General features: G+C 45.4%; 2 protein-coding genes across 2 annotated transcripts in view; both read right to left on the bottom strand.

Moving 5' to 3' along the window:
- spc24 (SPC24 component of NDC80 kinetochore complex) overlaps positions 1 to 2,892 on the bottom strand; it is a 4,039-nt gene extending 1,147 nt beyond the window's left edge. Inside the window, exons 1-4 of the mRNA XM_079746896.1 lie at positions 2,815 to 2,892; positions 2,267 to 2,448; positions 1,300 to 1,444; positions 870 to 974 (exon numbers count right to left, since the gene is read on the bottom strand). Of these exons, the coding sequence (XP_079603022.1) occupies positions 870 to 974; positions 1,300 to 1,444; positions 2,267 to 2,435 (419 nt within the window). The 5' untranslated portion in view covers positions 2,436 to 2,448; positions 2,815 to 2,892. The remainder of the gene's footprint in view (positions 1 to 869; positions 975 to 1,299; positions 1,445 to 2,266; positions 2,449 to 2,814) is intronic.
- A 1,209-nt stretch (positions 2,893 to 4,101) lies between these two features.
- kri1 (KRI1 homolog) lies at positions 4,102 to 20,854 on the bottom strand. Its single transcript, XM_079745763.1, has 17 exons — positions 20,701 to 20,854; positions 20,276 to 20,349; positions 20,060 to 20,165; positions 19,749 to 19,848; positions 19,590 to 19,650; positions 18,921 to 18,970; positions 18,704 to 18,821; positions 18,389 to 18,466; positions 17,896 to 18,008; positions 15,405 to 15,633; positions 14,871 to 15,041; positions 10,497 to 10,572; positions 10,061 to 10,161; positions 7,752 to 7,911; positions 6,480 to 6,610; positions 5,101 to 5,261; positions 4,102 to 4,781 (listed from the first exon to the last, which is right to left on the bottom strand). Exons 1-17 carry the CDS (start codon positions 20,783 to 20,785, stop codon positions 4,304 to 4,306), a joined length of 2,292 nt encoding a protein of 763 aa, XP_079601889.1. The 5' UTR covers positions 20,786 to 20,854; the 3' UTR covers positions 4,102 to 4,303.
- Positions 20,855 to 22,147: the final 1,293 nt, after the last annotated feature.

The following is a 22,147-nucleotide window of genomic DNA, read 5'->3' as shown; positions in this document are numbered from 1 at the left end:
GAGCCCTGGAGGACATTCCTCTGACATCGATATCTCTCAATAAAAGACATAAACACAGAGAAAGCAACTCCCACCAGTTTGGAGATACACAGAGCTGCTGAAGAAAGGAGACATTTTGCATGAGAGCATAAATGGCTCTTAATAAGAACCCATTAACCAAGGGAGTCAACCCATACGCCGGAGGGTTGATCAACTCTTTATTAAGGACTTAATATTTCTACAGCTCTAGGTTAATGGTAATCAACAGAAGATATTGTGTAGATACTTTTAAAACTGCTTTGTTAATGTAATCTGTGATATTCCATGCTAATAAAGCTCTTTTGAACTAAGTGAGCCAAACCTGTGGAGGTAGACCAGGAGACATGGTCGGGTGGTCTGCACACCCTACCTGACCAGAGGGGAAGGGTTCAAGAGAGAGGAGCAGCCTGGGACTTCAGCTTATTGGTCTGGATGATTAAGAACCCTCTCCTCCACAGTCATGGTTTACCAAAGGCCCCTCACAAACCCTTGAATCATGGTTAACCAGAGGATTCTCTGCTTTCAGTGCGGCTGTCCAACGACGAGGGACCACTCAAAGCATGACAGAGGACCATCTTTCCCTGGTTTCTGACTATAAAATGCATTGTTGCATTCAGGGGCGATACAAACGTAACTCCCCTTTGCGTTACTTTTGAGACCTGGGTTCATTATTCTCCATTGAGTCGGTGATCTTCAGTTGATTAACTAAAGTAGGCCCATGCCAACTAGCCTCATGAAATCAAATTCTACAGCGATGAATCATTATAACCCAGGTCCACCTTTTGACTTTTAGATGAGGTCTCATCTGGTTAATTATGTTTCCTGGTGTTGAGTGCTGCTGTGAGACCTACACGGCGGAGGGGATGACCTCGGTGGTGTCCTCGTCCACTTCCTGCTGCAGCTCCAGCAGCTCCTGCTCAGAGCTCTTCAAGCTCTCTAGCTCCCTCTGCAGGAACCTGAGGGGAACGGTGAAGGACCACAAACAGACTGACAAACCCACAACTAATGAAACCGCTCGCATTAAACCAGGGTTGAGAGGGATGTGCTGACGGCTGGTCATGCTTTCAAACCGGGCACTACAGATCTGTTGCACTTGTTGGATATTTTAGTATTTAGAGTCATTTTCCCTCCACACATACACAATATACATTACACACAGTATACTCAGACCACACACACACACACACACACACACACACACTATAGATACAAACACTTGACATATCACACACACACACGACACAATAATATAAACACTACACACACAGAACGAAAGGATACTGGAGCTCTGACTCGGAGAACTGTTCTTTGGCCGTGCATCGATCCAGCTGCTCCGTCACCAGCCCCAGCTCCAGCTCCATGGTGCTCCTCTGCTCCTCTGTGTCCAGCAGCCTCTGGCACACCTCCTCCTCCACCTGCCTCACGTCTGGGGAGCACAGGGGGCTTAGAGACCCCGCAGACACCAGGACCACCCGCCCGGGGCCCCACGGGCGGAGGCTCCATGGGGGGGGGGGGGGGGGGGGTCTAGTGCCTTGGGAGTCCCAGCTAGAGTTGTTTTCCGATTTCAATACCAGTATCCCAAATTCCTCAGAAACTGCCTAAAATGCAATATCGGCTGTCGGGTCTATGCGTCGATCTGATACCGTCACATGACTCGTTTACTACATAGAGAACATCACAAACACTACGGTGTTAAGCTGCGTTAAGGGTTGGAGGTGGAAAGTCGGAATGGGAAACGCGTCATCTCCGACCTACGCGTGTTCGAGGTACCAAAGCACCACCAGTTGTTTCCATACGTCGTAACACGTTTTTAAGATCTGTTTTTCTGAACATACGAGAACCCGGCTGCATTTGATGAGTCCTTAGCATTAAGTCATTTAGGAGACGCTTGTATCCAGAGCGACTTGATGAACTCAGATGAAGGAGCAGGCAGAGATCAGAGCCTCTTGTTGAGCGATGCCTGGAGGTGGGCCTCGACATCGGGTTTTGAATCCAGAACTTCAGGTCTGGGAGTCAAACACACTAGACTAGATCATCCTCCCCTCTTGTTATTTGTAGTTTGAATGTAATAATCACCTTGGCACAATCAAACGCTGCCCTTTAATAAGCATCACACACACACACACACACACACACAGCCCAAAAGCATCTAGAGAACGTACAGTAATACACGACACACAGCATCCCAGGGCCCCGAGGTTACATTAGCAGATCATCATTAAATCATGGATCGCCACGGGCCCCCCACCTCCGATGATCTGCAGCAGCACGTTACGGGTCTCCTCATGCCGCTCGTAGAACGCCAGCGCCTCGTTCCTGATGAGCTGCAGCTGGTTCGTCGCCTTGCTGCTGTTGATCAGCGCGACCAGAGACTCGGTCGTCTCCTCCAGCTCAAAGAAGTTATGAGCCTGAGCCATCGACACAGGTATACTGAATAAAAAAATAAACACAATCAGGCATCTCTCTCTATCTATCCATACACAAACACACACATACATATACACACACATACATATATACACACACATACATATACGCACACACACACAAATCCATACACACACACACACACACACACAGCTTCATGAATACAAAATAGGAGTTGCGTTATTCATGTCCCCGTTCACTCACACCGACCAGGGCTAGGCGGCTAACGATAGCGTCACATTAATCCGACGAACGTAAAACGTATTAAACCTTTCGTATCGTTAACCTCCTTAAATATGTCAACCGCTGTGCTGAAGATACTAAATGTCAACGGAATATATCGGTTACATAACGCTTCATAATACATACCGCTCCCTGTTGAGAGCAAGTTTCTGAAAAGAGGAGATTCAAAACAAGGATGTCAGCGCGCCATAAACTCAACTTCCGTTGCCGTTTTCCTACAAAATAAAAGCCCAAAGAAAATTAGATTTTATAATTCTATAGTTTAAATCTTTGTTAAATGTGTAATGAATGCCTTTGGATGTAGTTTGACATCTTCGTGGCTGAAATACGTTTGGTTAAACATACTTACCCGATTCAGCCATGGAACATCTTTCCATCCAAATCAATGCATTGGGTTCTTGAGGGGACAAACCTCTGCTGTTCTGATTCAGCTCATCTATACTTCCTATACATACGATCAGGGTGCGATTTGCCGGTGGGGATGGTGGGGATTATCCCCACCTCTGGTTTACACGTCCTACCCTCTGCTGAATTATTTTTATCCTCGGTGGCGATAAAAATTATCCCCCCCACCCAAAGTATTTTCACCATTACATCGTAATAATTAACAACCAAAATACACAGGGTCCGTCTTCATTTTGAAACATTTTAAAATGTTTCTCAAAATTATCCCCCCCTCTGGTTTTTTCACAAATCGCACCCTGCATACGATAGACAAAACACACAAGTTTGTGTGTAGTATAGTTGATGAAGCATGCAGTTAGTACGTTGGACAGGAGGGAGAAGACGTGAGGCGGGTGAGGTAGAACAGGAATGAGCGAGGCACGCGGAAAGATGTAAGATAATGAGAGTTGACAATGAAATAAATGAATGAAGACGATAGTTTCATTATTGGACAACACAACAGTATGGAACATACTTTAACATATTTTGTATTCAAACAAACAACGGGTTGACGGTTCTATTACGTCCTCGTGACCCACGTCAATCCAAATAACATTTCCTGTAACTTATTACAGTAGATTTTAAGCTATATTGTTGCGCTATATAATTTTATGGTTGCTTTTCTGCTCCCAAACGATTAAGTCATGTCCTTTCAGAGCCGACCACTAGGGGGCAGCAGCACCGGGTCTGAAACATTAACATAAGCACAGAAACCAGGAACTCACGTTACACAAGCTACCCGGTCCATGACGCTAACTCGTTGTGAAGTTGACCCTATATAATCTACAAGCACATCTGGATAAACAATTAAAAAACATCGTAATAAATTGAAGGTATGCTTAATAACAAACTCAAGACATTTGGTACAAGGGGCCATTACATCAGGATTTATTGTTTCATATACAAGTATCTTGTAAGATATAACAATTATATCTTAGCTATGAAGTCACCAAATCGAATGACAATAAAAATAAAAAAAATCAATAAAAATGTGTTCATTGATAGTTTAACAAAATGTTCTCAAAAATATTTCTACATTTCAAAGCCAAGATGACTTGGGCCTCAAACCAATCTAGTGAAAACACACAATAGCGAAAATGTATACAAATCTTTTGAGTGTCCATTATTGGGGTCCGAATCCCTCCACAGACGCCCACCCTCCCAGATCCGCTCAGTCCTTGGGGGTCTTCTTCCTCCGCCTCCTCTCCTGGGACCGCTGAGCCTGCTGGAACACCTGCCGGCCATGGAGCCTCTTGGGGTTCAGCCCGTACGCCTTCAGCCTCTGTCCGCTGAACAGCTGGGAGCCCACCCGGACACGGAGGGGCCCCGCCGCCGCCCCCCGCTTCCCATGGCGCCGCTGCCTCTGGAGGGGCCGACGCAGCGTCTTCACCCCCTTCCTCTGGTCCTCCGGCGCGGCCGCGACGGAGCCCGCCGCTGGAGCGCCTTCTTCCTTCTCCTCCTGCGGCACCTTCAGTTTCAGAGTCTTGTTCTTCGGTGTGAGGAGCTCTCCCTCGTCCTCCTCCTGGGTCGACGGTTCTCCGAGGGCCCCAGCGGCGTCTGGGTCGGCGGCGGCCCCGCTGGGGTCCGCGGCGTTCTTCTCGGCCTTCTTCGCTCGGCGCCGCTTCCTCCCCTTGGGTTCCTGCTCCTCCCTGGAGATCAGGACGGCAGAGACAATGTGAATAACTTGCTTTTATTTTGATATAAAAAAAACACTCAATGTTTACTCTCAGGGGACATTGACAAAATGGCGGCTCATGTATGATCCATCACCCGAGTTATTATAATCATTATGATTAAGGAACTCTGTAGAGCATTTATACAGCGGTTTAAAAAGGCAGGTTATAAATAAGAGAACATTATTCGACCCGCGGTAGATTACATTAGTGTAGCACGTTTAATGGAACCAGAGATGTCCGCTCAGAAACTCTGTCCGAACCCATTAGAACAGTTATGTGTTCCGAAACGTACTCGTTGTAGACGGAGGACAGGATCTCCTGCTTCCTCTTCATGTTCTGGGCTTTGATCCGGTAGTTCTGCAGGTCACACTTTTCCTCGTGGTCCGACCGGAACATGCAAGTCTTCTTCAGGGAGCACCAGCGGTTCAGGTCCTTCTCCTCCGCCTTCAGGATCTGATGACAGGAAACCATGAACATCAGGCCTGCTTTGTGAGCAGTAAACACGTCCCTTAACACGTCCCTCACTCCACAGCCAGGTGGGATGTGGATAAGCCTCTTTGAGTTACTTGTAAAGGATTATAAACGTTATACAAGGTTATCAATGAAGGTATATTTAGAAATCAAAACATATCCTTAAGAACTGTGGCAGTTTATTGGTTGGCTTGGAGTCTGTAGTGTAGAAGTAAGTTAGTAATGTAGTTACTTAGTAAAAAACACCTCACATCAATCCCTTGGTGAAGTAGTAAGTTTGTCCAAAAAATACAAACTAATTCCCAATTTGGGTGAATGAAAAGTCTTCCTAGTCTGCTCAGAGAGAAGATTCAGAGATTCATACACCGGTCAGAGCGGGTCCCGGGACCCCCAATACCAGGTCAGGGAGATCGACATCATCACCGCAGAACCCATACATACAACATCTTTACCTTGATTGGACAGTAGAGGGTGAGAGAAAGCGGGGATACAGAGGGCGCAGGTGGGATTAGAACCGGGGTTCATCTGATTCAGCGCTAAGCCAAGTGACTAACGTCCTAACAGCATGAGCTACGAGCCACATGAGTAATGACCGTAAGAAGGCTTTATGTATCACCTTAAGCATTACCTTAAGTATCATTAAGCACCTCAGCATCAAACTGTTGCTACGCATACAATACTGGTGCATCAGAATAACCCTCAAGTTTATAATGATGTCTTCATTCAGAGTGATTTACATTTGAAAGACACACTATGGCCCATCAATAAATCTCTCAAGAGAATTGTAAAATGCAAGTTCTCAAAAACAGGCCAACCCAGACAAACTTAAAATAAATGTACAATGGGTGGAATGTTAAAATGGCTCCTAGTACAAAGATATCCTCCATCAATCACATTACAGCAAATGTACTTGTAATTGTTTAACAGAACAATTGTTGGTTCTAAGAACATCCTTACTGTGCCTACAGCAATATATAGTTGTATTATCGTCTTTCTTAGACAAATGTACTTAATGCAAGTCGCTTTGGATAAAAGGGTCTGCTGAACACCCTGAATGTAAATATAAATGTATTAATGAAATGCACAAGTAAAACACAAGATATCTGAGCGAGAATACTCTGAGGTCAAGGCAGCGTCATTACATAGCCGTCCAGACACACGCCAGTCAGACTCCTCCCCCAGTGTCCAGTCCCCCCCCACCTCGTCGGTGGACAGGCCGAAGTCGTTGGCCAGCACTTGGCGGTAGCGGAAGCGGCATGGCAGGTCGTCGATGATGTCCTCGTAGTCCAGCTTGTAGAACTCGTCCAGGTACTGCTCGAAGCTCCGCTCCTCTGCAACACAGACAGGGGCGGAGTCAGGGGCACGACTCACAAAACAGGGACACCACTCGCCTCACACACAGCCAACTACGAGCTAACTACTATCTACAGGCCTCACAACACACAGCCAACTACGAGCTAACTACCATCTACAGGCCTCACAACACACAGCCAACTACGAGCTAACTACCATCTACAGGCCTCACAACACACAGCCAACTACGAGCTAGCTACCATCTACAGGCCTCACAACACATAGCCAACTACGAGCTAACTACCATCTACAGGCCTCACAACACACAGCCAACTACGAGCTAACTACCATCTACAGGCCTCACAACACACAGCCAACTATGAGCTAACTACTATCTACAGGCCTCACAACACACAGCCAACTATGAGCTAACTACTATCTACAGGCCTCACAACACACAGCCAACTACGAGCTAACTACCCTCTACAGGCCTCACAACACACAGCTAACTAGGTCTAAAAACATCTCAATACCATCTAAAGGCTTCAACACTACCATTTAGAGGTTAGGAGAGTAGCGTGTGATTTATAAGTAATTTGTGGGTTGCCTCGCAACCAAGGGGGACAGAACATATTTTTACAAGCTTTTCAAAAAAAAAAAAAAGATCACAAGTCATGTCTGTTTGATTGAATAACAAATGTTCATCCTTCACATTCTGACAAAACATCTGGTGGCCTTGGGCTAAAAGTGGCTCCACGGGTCATGGCGTGAGAACGAGTTAAGCTCTGGACTGAGGGGCCTGCCACTTTGAGGGACTAACTGGGATGGAACACTGGGCTCTGACTGGACTCACTGGGATCGAACACTGGGCTATAACTGGACTCACTGGGATGGAACACTGGGCTATAACTGGACTCACTGGGATCGAACACTGGGCTTTGAGGGACTCACTGGGATGGAACACTGGGCTATAACTGGACTCACTGGGATGGAACACTGGGCTATAACTGGACTCACTGGGATGGAACACTGGGCTTTGAGGGACTCACTGGGATCGAACACTGGGCTATAACTGGACTCACTGGGATCGAACACTGGGCTATAACTGGACTCACTGGGATCGAACACTGGGCTTTGAGGGACTCACTGGGATCGAACACTGGGCTTTGACAGACTTACTGGGATCGAACACTGGTTTGTCCTGGGAGATGACGTCCAGGAAGTGGGACTTGCGTTTCTTCTTGCCCATGGGCACATCCTCCTTCCTCATCTTCTTCTTCTCCTTCCTCTGCTGCTTCTTGGAGGTGCTGGGCTGGCTGGGGTCGTAGTCCGCGTCCATCTGATTGGACGAGAGACCGGTTCAAACGTCAACACCGTCCTCCCTCAAACTAACTTCTGCTTCCTTATATTATGTTATATTAATATTATATTTCCCCTATCTTACTATCGGGCCGAACGATTGTGGGAAATAATCTAAATTGGGATTATTTCGTAAGTATGCGATTTTTCTTTTTAAAGTTCCTTATGTTCTGTATTATTAACTAAACAGGCAATAAATCATTCTGTAGTATGACCAACACAACACTGGAAGCGGAACTGCTTTTTCCTTTTGACCAGGCCTATATGTTGACATGAATTGAAGCATGAACTGATATAACATCTTTATTTCACTATTGAATTGTGAAATAAAAATAAATGTATATATATATTTTTTAATCACAGCCTTTGTGATATGCAAATCACATTTTATTACATTGCGAGGTCGGCTTGAATTTGATTAATCATTCAGCCCCAAGTGGGATTAGCCGATAAGGTTCTTTAAATCTGCCTTTTCCTGTGCCTTAGTGACATCACAAGTGGGTGTGTCCACCTAGATGTATGATGGATAGATGAGCAGCATTTGCTCCAGTCCACTGGGTCGGCTGGTAGACGGATCTATCCGGCATACATCTAAGGGCCCCTTAAACACCATGATGCCCAAATGGACTACAGCTTTACTGACCCAGGCTCTTAAACATCCATTTAACAGATCAGTACTGTATAATCTTCCTACAAGTACAAGTTTACAAACATTGGCTGAATGAAACAATCATGGAGACAAGAATTCTATAAGAAGTCTATCAAATTCCAACATTCTACAAACTTAGAATGTTAGAATTAGAATGTTAGCTGCAAATGTTTAATCTCAGGCGGGCCTTGTATTCATCCCATGAAAAGTCTTCCTGGTCTGCTCAGAGAGAAGATTCAGAGGTCACACACCGGTCAGAGCGGGCCCCGGGGCCCACAATACCAGGTCAGGGAGATCGACATCATCACCGCAGAACCCAGGAAGACACTTTCATACACACATTTATAGCTTGATGAACAGTGGGGGGTGATGGGGATATCAATGTTACAGGTGGGATTAGAACTGGGCTCAGTCTGAGTAAGCGTTGGCCAGGTGGCTAACGTCCTAACAGGATGAGCTAACATGCCACATACGAGATCACCTTAAGCCCCCCCCATTATCACCTTAAGTATCACCTTTAGTATCATCTTAATCCCTATGCCCAGGAAGTAGACTTTTCATTCAACCAATGGGATGAATACAAGGCCTGCCTGAGATTAAACATTTGTAGCTGACATTCGAAATTCTAACTAAGACTTCTAAGATTGTAGAAGGTTAGAATTTGATAGACATAACAATTCAAGTTTCTCGATGATTGTTTCATTCAGTCATTGTTTGTAAATTCCTACTTGTAGGAAGATTATACAACACTTGCATACAAAGAACGAGAACATCATGCATCAAATATGAGGCCTTTTATTTTGAAATGATGTACTTAAAGGAGAATTCCGGTGTAAAATGGATCTGGGATATGTTTAGTATGATAACGAGTTGGAATGTTCTTTTGAGAGTAAAAAAACGCTAAAGTTGGCTGTTTTTAGCCGATTCTACCAAAACGCTATAAACTTGGAACGATAGGGGCATGTCTCATGGTAAAGCTAAATCGCTAATTTAAACCATTTTTAAAATAGGTCTTGAAAAAAAAAAGGGTCTTAACATATAAAACGAGGCATTGATAACTTCAGATTGTTTATTAAAAAGGACATTTTATACACACAATACCATTAGTAATTCACCCGTCGACGCCATCTTGTCTTTAAGACTCGATAAGTAGATTGGCGAACACAGAGCTTGCGTGTTGTTCACGGATGTCACAAGCTCTGTGTTCGCCAATCTACAAGTGTCAGGCTACTTCTAGCCTTGTACGTGGTTTGAATAGCGATTTAGTTTTCACCATGAGACATGCCCCCATCGTTCCAAGTTTATAGCGTTTTGGTAGAATCGGCTAAAAACAGCCAACTGAAGAATGCGTCTATAGGCGCTTTTTTGCTCCCAAACGAACATTCCAACCCGTTATCATACCAAACATATCCCAGATCCATTTTACACCGGATTTCTCCTTTAAGGTATGGCATGTTTAGCGTGAACAGGAAGTACTCACAATGAAGTCTGGGTCTTCGCAGTTGGGGTCCTGGGCCTCGTACCCCCCGCCATAACCCCCCTCCTGATCCGCCCCCTCCCAGGTGTCCCAGTTCCAGTGTTCTGCGGAAGAGGGAGGGGTTATGACACCAATGAAGACAGACCATGGATTAACCTCACATAAGTAAATGGACTAACAATAACCCAAGATCCTGAACACTTTCAGAGGGTTCTTACTAAAAAACTAAATACAAAAATGAATTACGTCATTTTAAAAAGTTCCGTTCATTTTAAATGATTGATACGATAAACCTATCTACAACCCGTTTTCACACACACACACACACACACGCACACACGCACACACTTCAAACCTAACACAGAGTAAAACTCCAGCAATACCTAGTCATTCCTGAGGTCACACACATGAAGACATCTTCTCATGAACACCCACTTACCTTCCAGCTCATCTTCCTCCTCAAACTGAGGCTTCTCCCCCTCCTCGTCTCCGTAGTATTCATCACCAAAGAAATTCTGAAATCAATGGACAGATTTACTCAAACAATCTACACACAGAGTTTATGTAGCACAAGAAACATCATCTCTAGAGAAATCTAACTCGGTTTAATACGAGTAGCAATCAAACTGAACGTCTAACAGATCAACACTGACTGAATACAGGTGTGCAATCCTAAAGGTGCCTTCAAAGCAAACGTGACATTTGTCGCCCGTTCGCGTTGTCACCGAAGTTTTGTCGCGCGACAAATCATAATCTGTCGCTGTGCAAGTCTTGTCCGGCGAATTTTTCGCGCCACATCTTTTGCCCGCCAACGGTGCTTCATGCCAATTCATTCTCAACCACGGCCGAGATAACCACCATTGCATGTCTTTACCTTTTGTGGAAGAGGGAGAGACGTCGGAGAAACCGACGCAGTCCATCCATAATATTGTAATGACCACGGAAGAGGCAGTGAATGAAGTATTGATTAGACAGCGATTTATTAGATAGGCCTACCTAATAAACAGTTGGAACACACAAGACCGGAAACCATAGCAACGCCGGTAAACAAACCCTGCGAAGCCCAATCCCTACGAGAGCTCCCCGTGCTACGGCCATCCGGAGGCGCACAAAGCTTTTGGCCGTCATATTATATATACAATTATATTATATTATATACTATTATATATAGAGCTCCGGCAGTCACAAACGGCAACAATCACTTTCTCCTCAATGCTGCGGTTCACCCCGGACTGCACTGCAGGGTAGTGTTGACTTGTTCGCAAACGAATCAGTTCGAATGAACGAATCGTTAAGACGAACGAACTGAACTGGTTCCTCTCTCTCGTTCGCCTCGTTCGTTCTCAGAGTCGACTCCTCCCAGACCCACTAGTTGCTGACTTGCTGACAGTTCGTTCACTCACTGTGTGAGTGGTGAGGAGGGACCGACTGAGAGACGTCACGACTCACGAGAGCCAGCCAATCGTATGCTGTTCTAGGACTGAGTCTAGGACGCTCTCGTTGAATTTTAGTCAATGAGGGACAGAAATCAACAGGTTTAATGGGCAAAAAACAAATGGGCTTAGTGAGCGAGCTATCTATTATTCACATTGGCCATCTGTTGCATGGACGTATTTAAAGGATGCATTGTACATATTTATAATTCGAAATTCGTCCTAGCCTTTATACCACATTTTTCACAACCTACCAACTCTCGTTGTGAAGACTACTCACCGCGCAATTCGTTTCAATGGAAATCGCGACAGTATACTTTCAACATAAAGTGTACATATTTATCATTTGAAATTCGTCCCAGCCTTTATACCAGAAACTCTAGAGTCTATAGTGTAGCGACCCTGGGACATTAAAAGAGTTTGTGTGTTATATGTTGCATTGTATTTTGTTGTCCGTTATGCCAGTTGTTCTCTGTGCATGCATTGGATGTTCTTCTTGTCAATCAGTGTGGGGGGTGAATCATCAGGTCAGCTGGGGGAGGGCCTTGGGAGAACAGGAGGGTGGGGGCTTGCACGTTGAAGGGACCGGGTTGGGGGGTTGCCCGGGTAACCGGTTGTTGTTAGTGTGGCTTTTTGCCGTTGGTTACGGGTTTTCAGTGACCTGGTTTGTCACCGGCGAGGTCATTACAATAGCGTATAACTGCGTTGTCTGATGACAGTTTAATGCATTTTTCACAATTAACCAGCTCTCGTTTTGAAGGCAGTGTTAATTTTGGCTGCTAGATTTAGTCTTTGGATGCACAGGGTTCTGTTTATGGGAGCGTAAAACACCCGGGACACCCACCATCATTGCTAAATCAAGTCTATTATTTTGCTGATATGTCAAACATCCAATAATCAACTACACCCCCCATCCCGCTGCGTTTGGTTAAAGTTGTAATGTTGACGTATGAGAATGAGAACGAGGGAGGCGCTGAGTCTGAGCCGTTCATTCCATGATTCTACCGGAAACTCGACTGAACCGGAAACTCGACTGAACGAACGAACTAACTAACGAACGAGGGGCTGAGTCTGACTGACTCAGAGAACCGTGTATGATTCGATTCACCGCTACCGGAAACTCGACTGAACGAACAAACGATTCGCGAACGACTCCCCTTGGCGAACTGAAACGAATCAATAAATCCATCTCTACTGCAGGGGACGGTGTGCCGGTTGAACGCTGATTGGCTGTTACGTTACACATGTCACTCAGCGGCCACGCTGTTGAACGCTGATTGGCTGTCATCATGCAAATGTCGTGGCAAAGTTGAAATATTTCAACCCGAGCGAATTTGTCGCGCTAAAAATCCTCGTGAACGCGCTCGCCTGTGCAGGGCGAAAGTGTGGCGCGACAAATCAAAACTTGTCGCCCGGTTTTCTCTAGTGAATAATTCCCCCGATACGCGTCTCTACATTCACTTTGTATGGGATCTTGTCACCCCTTCGCGTTTGGTGTGAACGCACCTTAAGATTTGTAGCTCCCTAAGCAACCACCACAGGGCAGTGAAGAGCCACAACAAAATGTACATCTACAATACAAAAATGGACATACAAAATGGCTACAACTATCTTAACTCAAATCAGAGTAGGAAAGTTTGAAACAAAGACTATCAGTCTAAATAAGGGATGCACCGAAATGAAAATTCTTGGCCGAAACCGAATATATTGAAACAGTTGGCCGAAACCAAATACCGAATGTGGCTTTTGCTGTTTTTCATTCATTTTGCTTAATTTTTCACCATTGCAAAAATCTAACAATTACATGTCCTTTATAAACTTTTTTGTCTTGCTTTTCAATAACAAAAATCAATTACAAATCCGCAATTTAAAAAAGATTTATTTAATACTGAACATTTTCTAAGACCTTATAGCAAGAATATAAGAAAAATATAACTTTAAATAAATGAGTAAAACTAAATATTTTTATTTGCGCGCATTTCACATAAATGCGCGTCACTTGGGAGACGAACCCCGCACCAGAAATTCAAGACTGACGCGCTACCTCCACTCTACGACTCTCTCACGGAGACACAATGCGCAACAAGCATGGTCTGCATAAGGTCCAACAAGAACGATCAAATAGCGAATACCCTCTGACAAGAACCTGTATCTCTCATCAAGAATATTCTCAGGCAACGCCAAGGGATCGGTCCCGAAAGAGCCTCTGTCGGAGAGACCCCTGTACGATAAGGGCTCCAAGGTCCACGGGAACACCCAGTAACGGTGACGCCATTGTCAAAGGAGGGGCTAAGAAGCTTTGCACGCCGATCTAACCCGATAGACTTAGCTGAAAACCTGCTCCCGACCAGGTTTGGTTGAGAGCATAAGTCACCATGATGATACAGCGACGCTAAAAGAGATCGACTATCGTGTCCCAGCTAACCTAGGCTTTGAGCGCAACATACCGTGCTAACCCACTAATCGAGGTTCGTAGTACAGGGCACGCATGTTGTCCGGGGTGTTTTGATTTCAGGTGATGGATCAAGCTTGATGTGCTGAAAGTCTTCGCAGATGTTCCCCCTCTAGAAAGTTCAGCAGAACAATGTCTGCAAACGGCCTTATTTGCTTTGTTTTCCGAAACTTTAAAATGCTTCCACACTGCCGACATGTTTGCTGCATTAAGTGTGCGCAGATTTTTCTCTCTCTACTTGGTATTTTGTTGTTAACAGGTGCATTCAGCTCTTTTTTCATCTCTGTGTATTGTCATTAAGTTGTTTAGAAATTTACGTGCGGCTCTTTTTTAATCTCTCTTTTGATGAAGCGCACCCGGCTCATTCCACACTGTTTTGTTTTTTTCATCAAAAAAGAAATGTCTTTATCTTACGTGTACTTATAAACAGTGGAGCCCTCTTTTTAAAACAAGGAAAGCAGTCTCTAGACATGCATCTCTACCTGTTGGAAAACAGAGGAGGCCAGCAGATTAACTCAGACGGTATTACTACACCGTTAAGTCATGTAGGAATAAGAGCCACAGAACCCCTGACTTCACTGCTCAACAGCGGAACAACTGAAGGTCCCAGAGAGAACACAGGTACAGCTCTGGTATAATTGGCTCACTAACGAGCTCGTTAGTGTCAGGCTCACTAGCGAGCTTGTTAGTGTCAGGCTCACTAGCGAGCTTGTTAGTGTCAGGCTCACTAACGAGCTTGTTAGTGTCAGGCTCACTAGCGAGCTTGTTAGTGTCAGGCTCACTAGCGAGCTTGTTAGTGTCAGGCTCACTAACGAGCTCGTTAGTGTCAGGCTCACTAGCGAGCTCGTTATTGAGCCAGGATGCAGTGGAATCCTGGATGCCACTGCATCCTGTGACCAGAGCGTGTGCATCGCCCCTCCCCTCCCACCTGCATGAGGGCGTCATGCTGCCCGGGGTCGAAGTCCCCGTCCAGGTCGGCCTGGCTGAAGGCCAGCTGCTGGTTCCCTGTCAGCTCCTGCAGCTTCTGCAGCTTCTGCATGATCTCCGCTCGCTTCAAGTTCTTCAGCTGCTTCAGCTGCTCCTGCTTCTGCTCCTTCTCCTAAACGGGCAAAGGTCAAAGGTCAGGGAGGGCGGGAGGAGATAGTGGGGATATTTATATACACTTTATATTTTTATTGTTATATTTATTGAATTGTACCATCAAGTGTGATGATTAGCTATTACAAAATCCACCCATTAGTGACATCACAAATGGGAGCATGACATCACAAATGGGAGTGTCCATCCAGTGATTGACAGACAGATCCGCCCACCCAGTGGACTGTACCAACTGGGAGGCAAATCTCACCATCATAGATCAGGTTCAACTAAAGAATAGCTTGAAACCATCTGCTAAATTGCAACACACACACACACACACACACACACACACACAGGTTGAGTTAACGACAGTCCGACGTACCCGCTGCTTCCTGTCCTTGACGTCCTCCCTCTTCAGCTTCCTGCGGTCGTCCTTGGTTCGCACCGAGGTGGCGATGTTGCGGGGGTACGTCTTGATCTCCAGCGAGTCCGGCTCCTCGAAGCGGAAGTTGTAGCTCCTCTCGAAGTCCTCCTGCCGCTGCAGGAACGACTCGCCCTCCTCCTCAGAGTCCTCCACCTCCTCCTGGACCACGTCCTCATAGCTCGGGATCCTGTGGCGCGACGCAGTATACAGTTAGCAGTTAGCCACAGTTAGCAGTTAACCACAGTTAGCAGTTAACCACAGTTAGCAGTTAGCAGTTCAACTGACTTAGCAGTTAACCACAGTTAGCAGATAACTACAGTTAGCAGTTAACCACAGTTAGCAGTTAGCAGTTCAACTCAGTTAGCAGTTAACCACAATCAGCAGTTCAACTCAGTTAAAGGGATACTTCACCGGTGGAGATTTGAAAGTTATATGAAGTATTTTAATCATATGTATTGTAAATGTGCAAAAAAAATTGAAGTCGGTTCATCCTAGCCTGAGAAAAGGCAGAAAGTGTCTCTCTGGCTCAAAAGTAAGAAATCCTCTAACTACCACAGTGCATTGCGCTCGCTGCACCGTTTGGAGGGGGAAGGACCCATGGTCCTAGCGCGAGCAAACTTTGTGTAAACATATCCCTCTGATACGTTGACTAGTTTAGACTTCTGCCCTCATTTTTTCAAACGCTCATTTGTATATTACTGTACAGCATAAAAACATTAGCTAATTACAGTAGCTCAGCATATCAAGTACTCAACCTTTTCTCCCCAGTTGAAATAAGTGTTTGTCTACAGTAGGCCTACTTTAGTATAACAGCACTTGGGTTAGTAAACAAATCACAACAACCAACATGAATTTGAAGTTTTATTCATGAAAAAATATGAACTATTTACAAAGAGTCAAAATAGTCACAGCTCATCTTGAGCATCTACTGTCTCCTGGTAGCCACGGTACTGCCCATCTTGTGCTGGGTAATTAGCTCTGATGGCCTGGACAAAACAGGAAGCAGATACTGTCTAAGAAAGAAAGAGAACAACATTAGCAAAGCGAGATAAATTATGCCTTGAGTAGCCTATACAACATTCCACAGACTTCAAGCTAACGTAGCCTATGATCTGCCAATAATCGGCTACTTTCGGATAGCTACATTGTCACGTTCCCCGGGACTCAAACCTAATTAGCCAATGTTTTAGTAAAAAAACAAACACTTACTCTATGCTCAGACGTCTGTTTCTCCCGGCAGGCTTTGGCTGGCGTTTCCAGTACACTTTCTTGGTCCGGAAATATGTATCCAATACCCAACTGTTCAGATGAGGCGTAAAGCCTGGGGTGCGAAACTCGGGTGATCGACAACACACACGTCCAATTCTGTGATTTGGTCCAGAAGAAATTGGCACCACTGGAATTCTCGGCAGCAGACAGACTCTTGTTCTGTGTCCATTGGCGCACAGTGAGAGCACAGGCTCCAACAATCCACCCCAGCTCGAGCAATTGCAGGCTCCTCGTCTGCGGCAGGCAGGTTGTCTGCCTCGGCTGTAGCGGCGGCAGCTTCAGCCGCCTCCTGTTCCTCCATAGCCCTCAGCTGCTCGTCACTATATTGTGGCTCATAAAGGTAGCCACGAACATCCTTTTCTACCATAACTTCTTCAAACTCCCAATCCTCCATATTGTGTCCGTCTGTTTATTCAGTACCTTCGGCCATGTTTTCTGCAGGTGAAGTCTAACGCACTGGCACTTATCTGTGATAGGTCTGTTAGCGCATTAGGTCCCACCCCCTATGTGCGGGTTTGAAAGGGTGGGACTAGTGCTTGTAGTCTCAACAGAAATCCCCCCTCTTGTATTTCCTTCTAGCAATGACGCAAAACGACGATTTTTGCGTCATTGCCAGAAGGAAGTGTAAGAGGTAAACACAGATTTCTCCCGTCTCAGGGGGAAAATGGGAGAGTGTTGCATAACCATTCAAAAGTATGACTGGGTTTCTAACAATACAAAGCTTAATGTAAATGGGTGGAGTGTTCCTTTAAGGAACAGTTGTGGTTCCACGTCGACACAACGTAATGACCACGCAAACGCAGTGGTGAACCTGTTTTGGTTCTGCGTCGGGTTTTAGTGAGCGGACCAATCACAGCCCTTGCTGTTGCGTCGCCTCGACGCAAGGTTAACATTTTTGGGAGGAGCACGTCAGGCCCTTGCGGTGGACGCAAGGAGGGTCCGCAAGGACGTAACAGATCTGTAAACCCCCTTGTGTTGCGTCGACGTGGAACCATAATCAACCCTTTAGCAGTTCAACACAGTAAGCGGGTTAAGGCAAAAAATATATATATCGTTTTGTCTAATATTATATGAATCAATCATGCATGTATTGCTGACAAAAATCTCCTGTCAAACACCATAGCTGTTAAAGGTCTGTGAACGCCCTGTACTCCTAAAGCGGGGCGCGGCCCCTCCTCACCTGTCCCCCTCCTTCTCCTCGTCCTCCAGGTAGCGCTTGTTGAGGACGAAGTCTTTGAGGAAGCGCTCCTTCTCGTCCAGCTGGGGGTCGCTCCAGAACTCCCTCAAGTACCTCTGAGGAACACACAGCACTGCAGTATTAACACAGGACCGCAGTATTTAACACCTCAGGTACCTCTGAGGGACACAGTAAGGCAGTATTTAGACCTAACCCAACACAGTACTGCAGTATTCAGACCTAACCCAACACAGTACTGCAGTATTCAGACCTAACCCAACACAGTACTGCAGTATTTAGACCTAACCCAACACAGTACTGCAGTATTTAGTCCAAAACCAACATAGTACTGCAGTATTTAGTCCTGTCTTAACACAGTACTGCAGTATTCAGTCCCACAGGTACCTCTGTCTCAACACAGTACTGCAGTATTCCGTCCTAGTGCAGTATTTAGTCCCGTCTCCACACAGTGTTGCAGTATTACACACACACTCACCATGTCTTTCAGCTCCTCCGGTCCCTCCACATCCGTCTGTCCCTTCAGCCACTCCACGTAGTCCTCCTCGTCCTTATCCTGGTGAGCCCATGAATATAGATGCATGAATAAACACATGATGCTTACAGGAACATTTCATGGTGTCATAACTTGCCAGTGTTCCTCTAGGTCCAGCATGACAACATGAAGGTTACAACACAGATATGGCTGAGTGAATAAGCTCCTCATCCTACATGAGTACATGATGGAGAGTTGAGCAGTGAGGTCTACCGCATCATCATCATCATCATCATCATCATCACGACTCCTCCTCACCTTCTCCTCGGCCGTGCGGACCCTCCTGGTCAGCAGCCCGTCTGTCTGCACCACCTTCTCTCCTCCACCCTCCTCCTTCTCCTCCTCATCGTCGCTTTCGTGCATGAACTTCCGGAAGCTGGGGAAGGCGTGTGATTGGTTAGTCTCCCTCAGGTAGCGCTGTGGTTCAATTACCGGCTGAGGGTCTGACACAAAGAGATGATCAGGTGACCTTTACCTCTCCTTCAGTTCCTTCTGCTCCTGGATGTAGCTGGGAGACGCCGCTCTCTACAAACAAACAAACAGATCGGTTAAAAATGTGTCCTAGAATCGCTTGTTGGGGGTAGGGCTCAGGAGGTAGAGTGGGTTGGTTCGTAAACGGAAGGTTGCTAGTTCGATCCCCGGCTCCTCCTAGCTTGAGTGTCGAGGTGTCCCTGAGCGAGACGCCTCAACCTGACTGCTCCTGACGAGCTGGCTGTCACCCTGCGTGGCTGACACCACCGTCGGTGTGTGAATGTGTGCATGAATGAGTAAATGTTAGGCAATATTGTAAAGCGCTTTGAGTGGCCACTGGTTAGAAAAGCGCAGTATAAATGCAGTCCATTTACCATTAGAAATTCTACCTTTTCCATTCTAACTAAACTAACACAGTTTAATTTGTCACATGCAGACAAGTATTTAGTGAAATGAAAAAGTGACAGTGCTGCAGAAACAATACAGTGCAATACAATATAGAAATATAAAAATATAAAAGATATGTGATTTAAAAACAGCAGAGCAATAGCAAATATACAGCACTGGTGTGCTATTGCAGCCTGTAAACAGTGTAAACAGTAATGAATGAAGAGGTGACTGTATGCAATGTCCGACTTCTGTACGGTGCCGGTCGTGTTTAAACTTAACTAACCTCTCGTCTCTTAGCAGCCTCTTCCTCGTCTTCCTCGCTGTCTTCATCATCTTCGTATTTACTGCGATGGAGAGCAGGGTGGGGGTACAGAGAGGTTAGGCGGTATAATAGAGTAGGAGATGCTGCATGTTGCTGCAGTCTAACACGTGTCTCACTCACCCTCCCTTCTCCAGGATGACCTTCCTCTCGTAGTCCTTCAGGTACATGGGCTTCACCGCCGGCTTAGAGCTGGGCTGCTGCTGCTCCGTGTCAGAATCATCTGGAATTAATTTTTATTATGTTGAACATTTACATTAGCAGGAAACACACTTTAAAAAAACATCTAAAAGGACAATGATGAAAAGATAATAAAAGAGTATTGTATAAAGAAACAAACTTTTTGTTTTTATGTTTATCCGCAGACGATAAAATTGACGAGTTGCGAGACCAATATTGTGATGTTGTGAACTGTAGTGAACAAGAATAACTACCTTCATCTGAGTAGAACTTTGCATCCTGCTCGTAGATCTTTGGGTCTTTCTTTTTAAGTAACGACAGAGTTCTGTAGAAGTCCCGATCCAGTTTAGGGTTCACTACCTGAGGGCAAAACCACCAACAACACGTGTCTTCATGTCCTTCCTGACAGTGTGAACACAACATGACAGAAGACAGCAGGGAAGGAGTGGTGTTGTGAAGGGATTACTCACCACCTCACCGTCATCTGAGGCGGATTCTGAGCACTCGGACCCGCTGTCCCCCACGTCCCCATAGCGGTCTTTCACTGGAAAACACATCATTAACACCTTTAAAAAGGGCCTTATGTCACAGCAGCATCAGTAGCCTCTCCATGCCTGCTTAGCACCCTGTGGTCACCATAATGTTACATTATTAATATGACTTATTATTATTTATTACCACTGTCTTAGTTTCTCTTATTACTTATTTTATTATTGTGATCTATGCTGCTACTTATTTGTCCTATATATTAACTTTATCTTGTATTGTTGCTGCTAGGTGGCTGTTGAGGAACCAAGCCTAAGAATTTCACTATTGTTTACAATAAGAAGCAATTAAAGGGATTCTAATTCTGATGTTCCCTAAGCTCATTGGCAAACTATAAACCACCACTTACGTCTCTGGAACTCCTCTTTTTGTCGGTATTTCTCGTAGTTCTGGGCGAACCTGGAGTTGATCTTGAAGTCCGATTTGTCTTCCATGGTTTTATGATAAAGTAGAAGGCTGTGTTATGGTTCAGCTTTATTGGAGAAACATGCTGCTCTGCTGTAGCAGACACAAACGTGTGTGGATCCGTACCACGTGTTTTCCGGTGGGAGGGGTCAAAGGTAACAGGGTGTGGTGCGCCACTCTACCGCTAGACGACGCAGCGGGACAGCTGTGTGATGCGTCACTCCGCCGCTAGAAGGCGCAGCGGGACAGCTGTGTGGTGCGTCACCCTACCGCCAGAGGGCGCAGCTGTACACAGCTGTGTACTGTCAATGATTATAAGAATAAAATCAATTACATTTTACTTTTTTTTTCTTTGATTCGTTATTTTGTGTTATATCCTATTTAAGCTGACATTCATCCATTTTGTCACGCTTACATTTTTTGTCAAGTCAAACTTCAAGTCAAAGCTAAACAAGTCAAACGTTTTTGAGAAAATGTATAATATAATATAATATATATAATATAATACAATTTTTATATAATATATTAATGTAGCTTATTTTAAGCTTGGCCTGCTCATAAGAGCGACCGGAAACAGTAGTGTCATGCATCTAAGTTAAACAATAAGAACTGGCAGAGGAGATCATAGATCAAAGGTCAATTAGAAGAAGTCCGACGTGAACCTAACCCCAACGAGACCGCTCCTCCCCCCCCCACCCAACCCTTTCTCCAAACTGAAGTTCGTAAAACTCTGACCGGTTGCGTGTTCTCTGTACCCTTCAGGCTGGTGTTACGTACTCTCTAACCTGCCATATCACCTCCTCATCCGGGCCTCTGAGTGGCCCTGAACTCAATGCCATATTGATGAGGTTGTTGAGGGTGTGTGTGTGAGAGAGAGAGAGAGAGAGAGAGAGAGAGAGAGAGAGAGAGAGAGAGAGAGAGAGAGAGAGAGAGAGAGAGAGAGAGAGAGAGTGGGAGAGAGAGAGAGAGAGAGAGAGAGAGAGAGAGAGAGAGAGAGAGAGAGAGAGAGAGTGGGAGAGAGAGAGAGAGAGAGAATGTTTTTGTGTGTTTGTGTGGGCAAAAGTGTGTGTGTATGCATGTGTTTGTGTGCGTATGCATGTGTGTGTGTGTGTGTGTGTCTGTGTGTGTGTGTGTGTGTGTGTGTGTGTGTGTGTGTGTGTGTGTGTGTGTGTGTGTGTGTGTGTGTGTGGTCCCATTCTAGCTGATATGAGAGCCAAACCGCGTGAGGTTCACTAGACTCTGGTCAAGCCTGATATTCCAAACGTCGTTACTGAGTAAGGAAGTTGTGATGACCCTGAGATAAGGAAACGTGATCAGCAGGAAGTTATATGTACTATTGTTTGGTTTCCGAGAAATTGCAAAAGTCTATAGTCATATTATATTACATAAAT

This window comes from Pollachius pollachius (genome assembly GCF_949987615.1).
Source record: "Pollachius pollachius genome assembly, chromosome: 11".
Classification (NCBI taxonomy): domain Eukaryota; kingdom Metazoa; phylum Chordata; class Actinopteri; order Gadiformes; family Gadidae; genus Pollachius; species Pollachius pollachius.
The sequence above is the reverse complement of the archived record's forward strand: the minus strand, read 5'-3'. Positions and strand labels throughout refer to the sequence as shown.

Excerpts from the sequence above, each read along its gene's own strand:
- kri1 (XM_079745763.1), bottom strand. The coding sequence starts at position 20,785 with ATGGAAGACAAATCGGACTTCAAGATCAACTCCAGGTTCGCCCAGAAC. Across the intron at positions 19,849-20,059 it reads AAAGTTCTACTCAGATGAAG|ATGATTCTGACACGGAGCAG; the intron begins GTAGTTATTCTT and ends AATTAATTCCAG. Across the intron at positions 15,042-15,404 it reads TCAAGGACAGGAAGCAGCGG|GAGAAGGAGCAGAAGCAGGA; the intron begins GTACGTCGGACT and ends TTGCCCGTTTAG.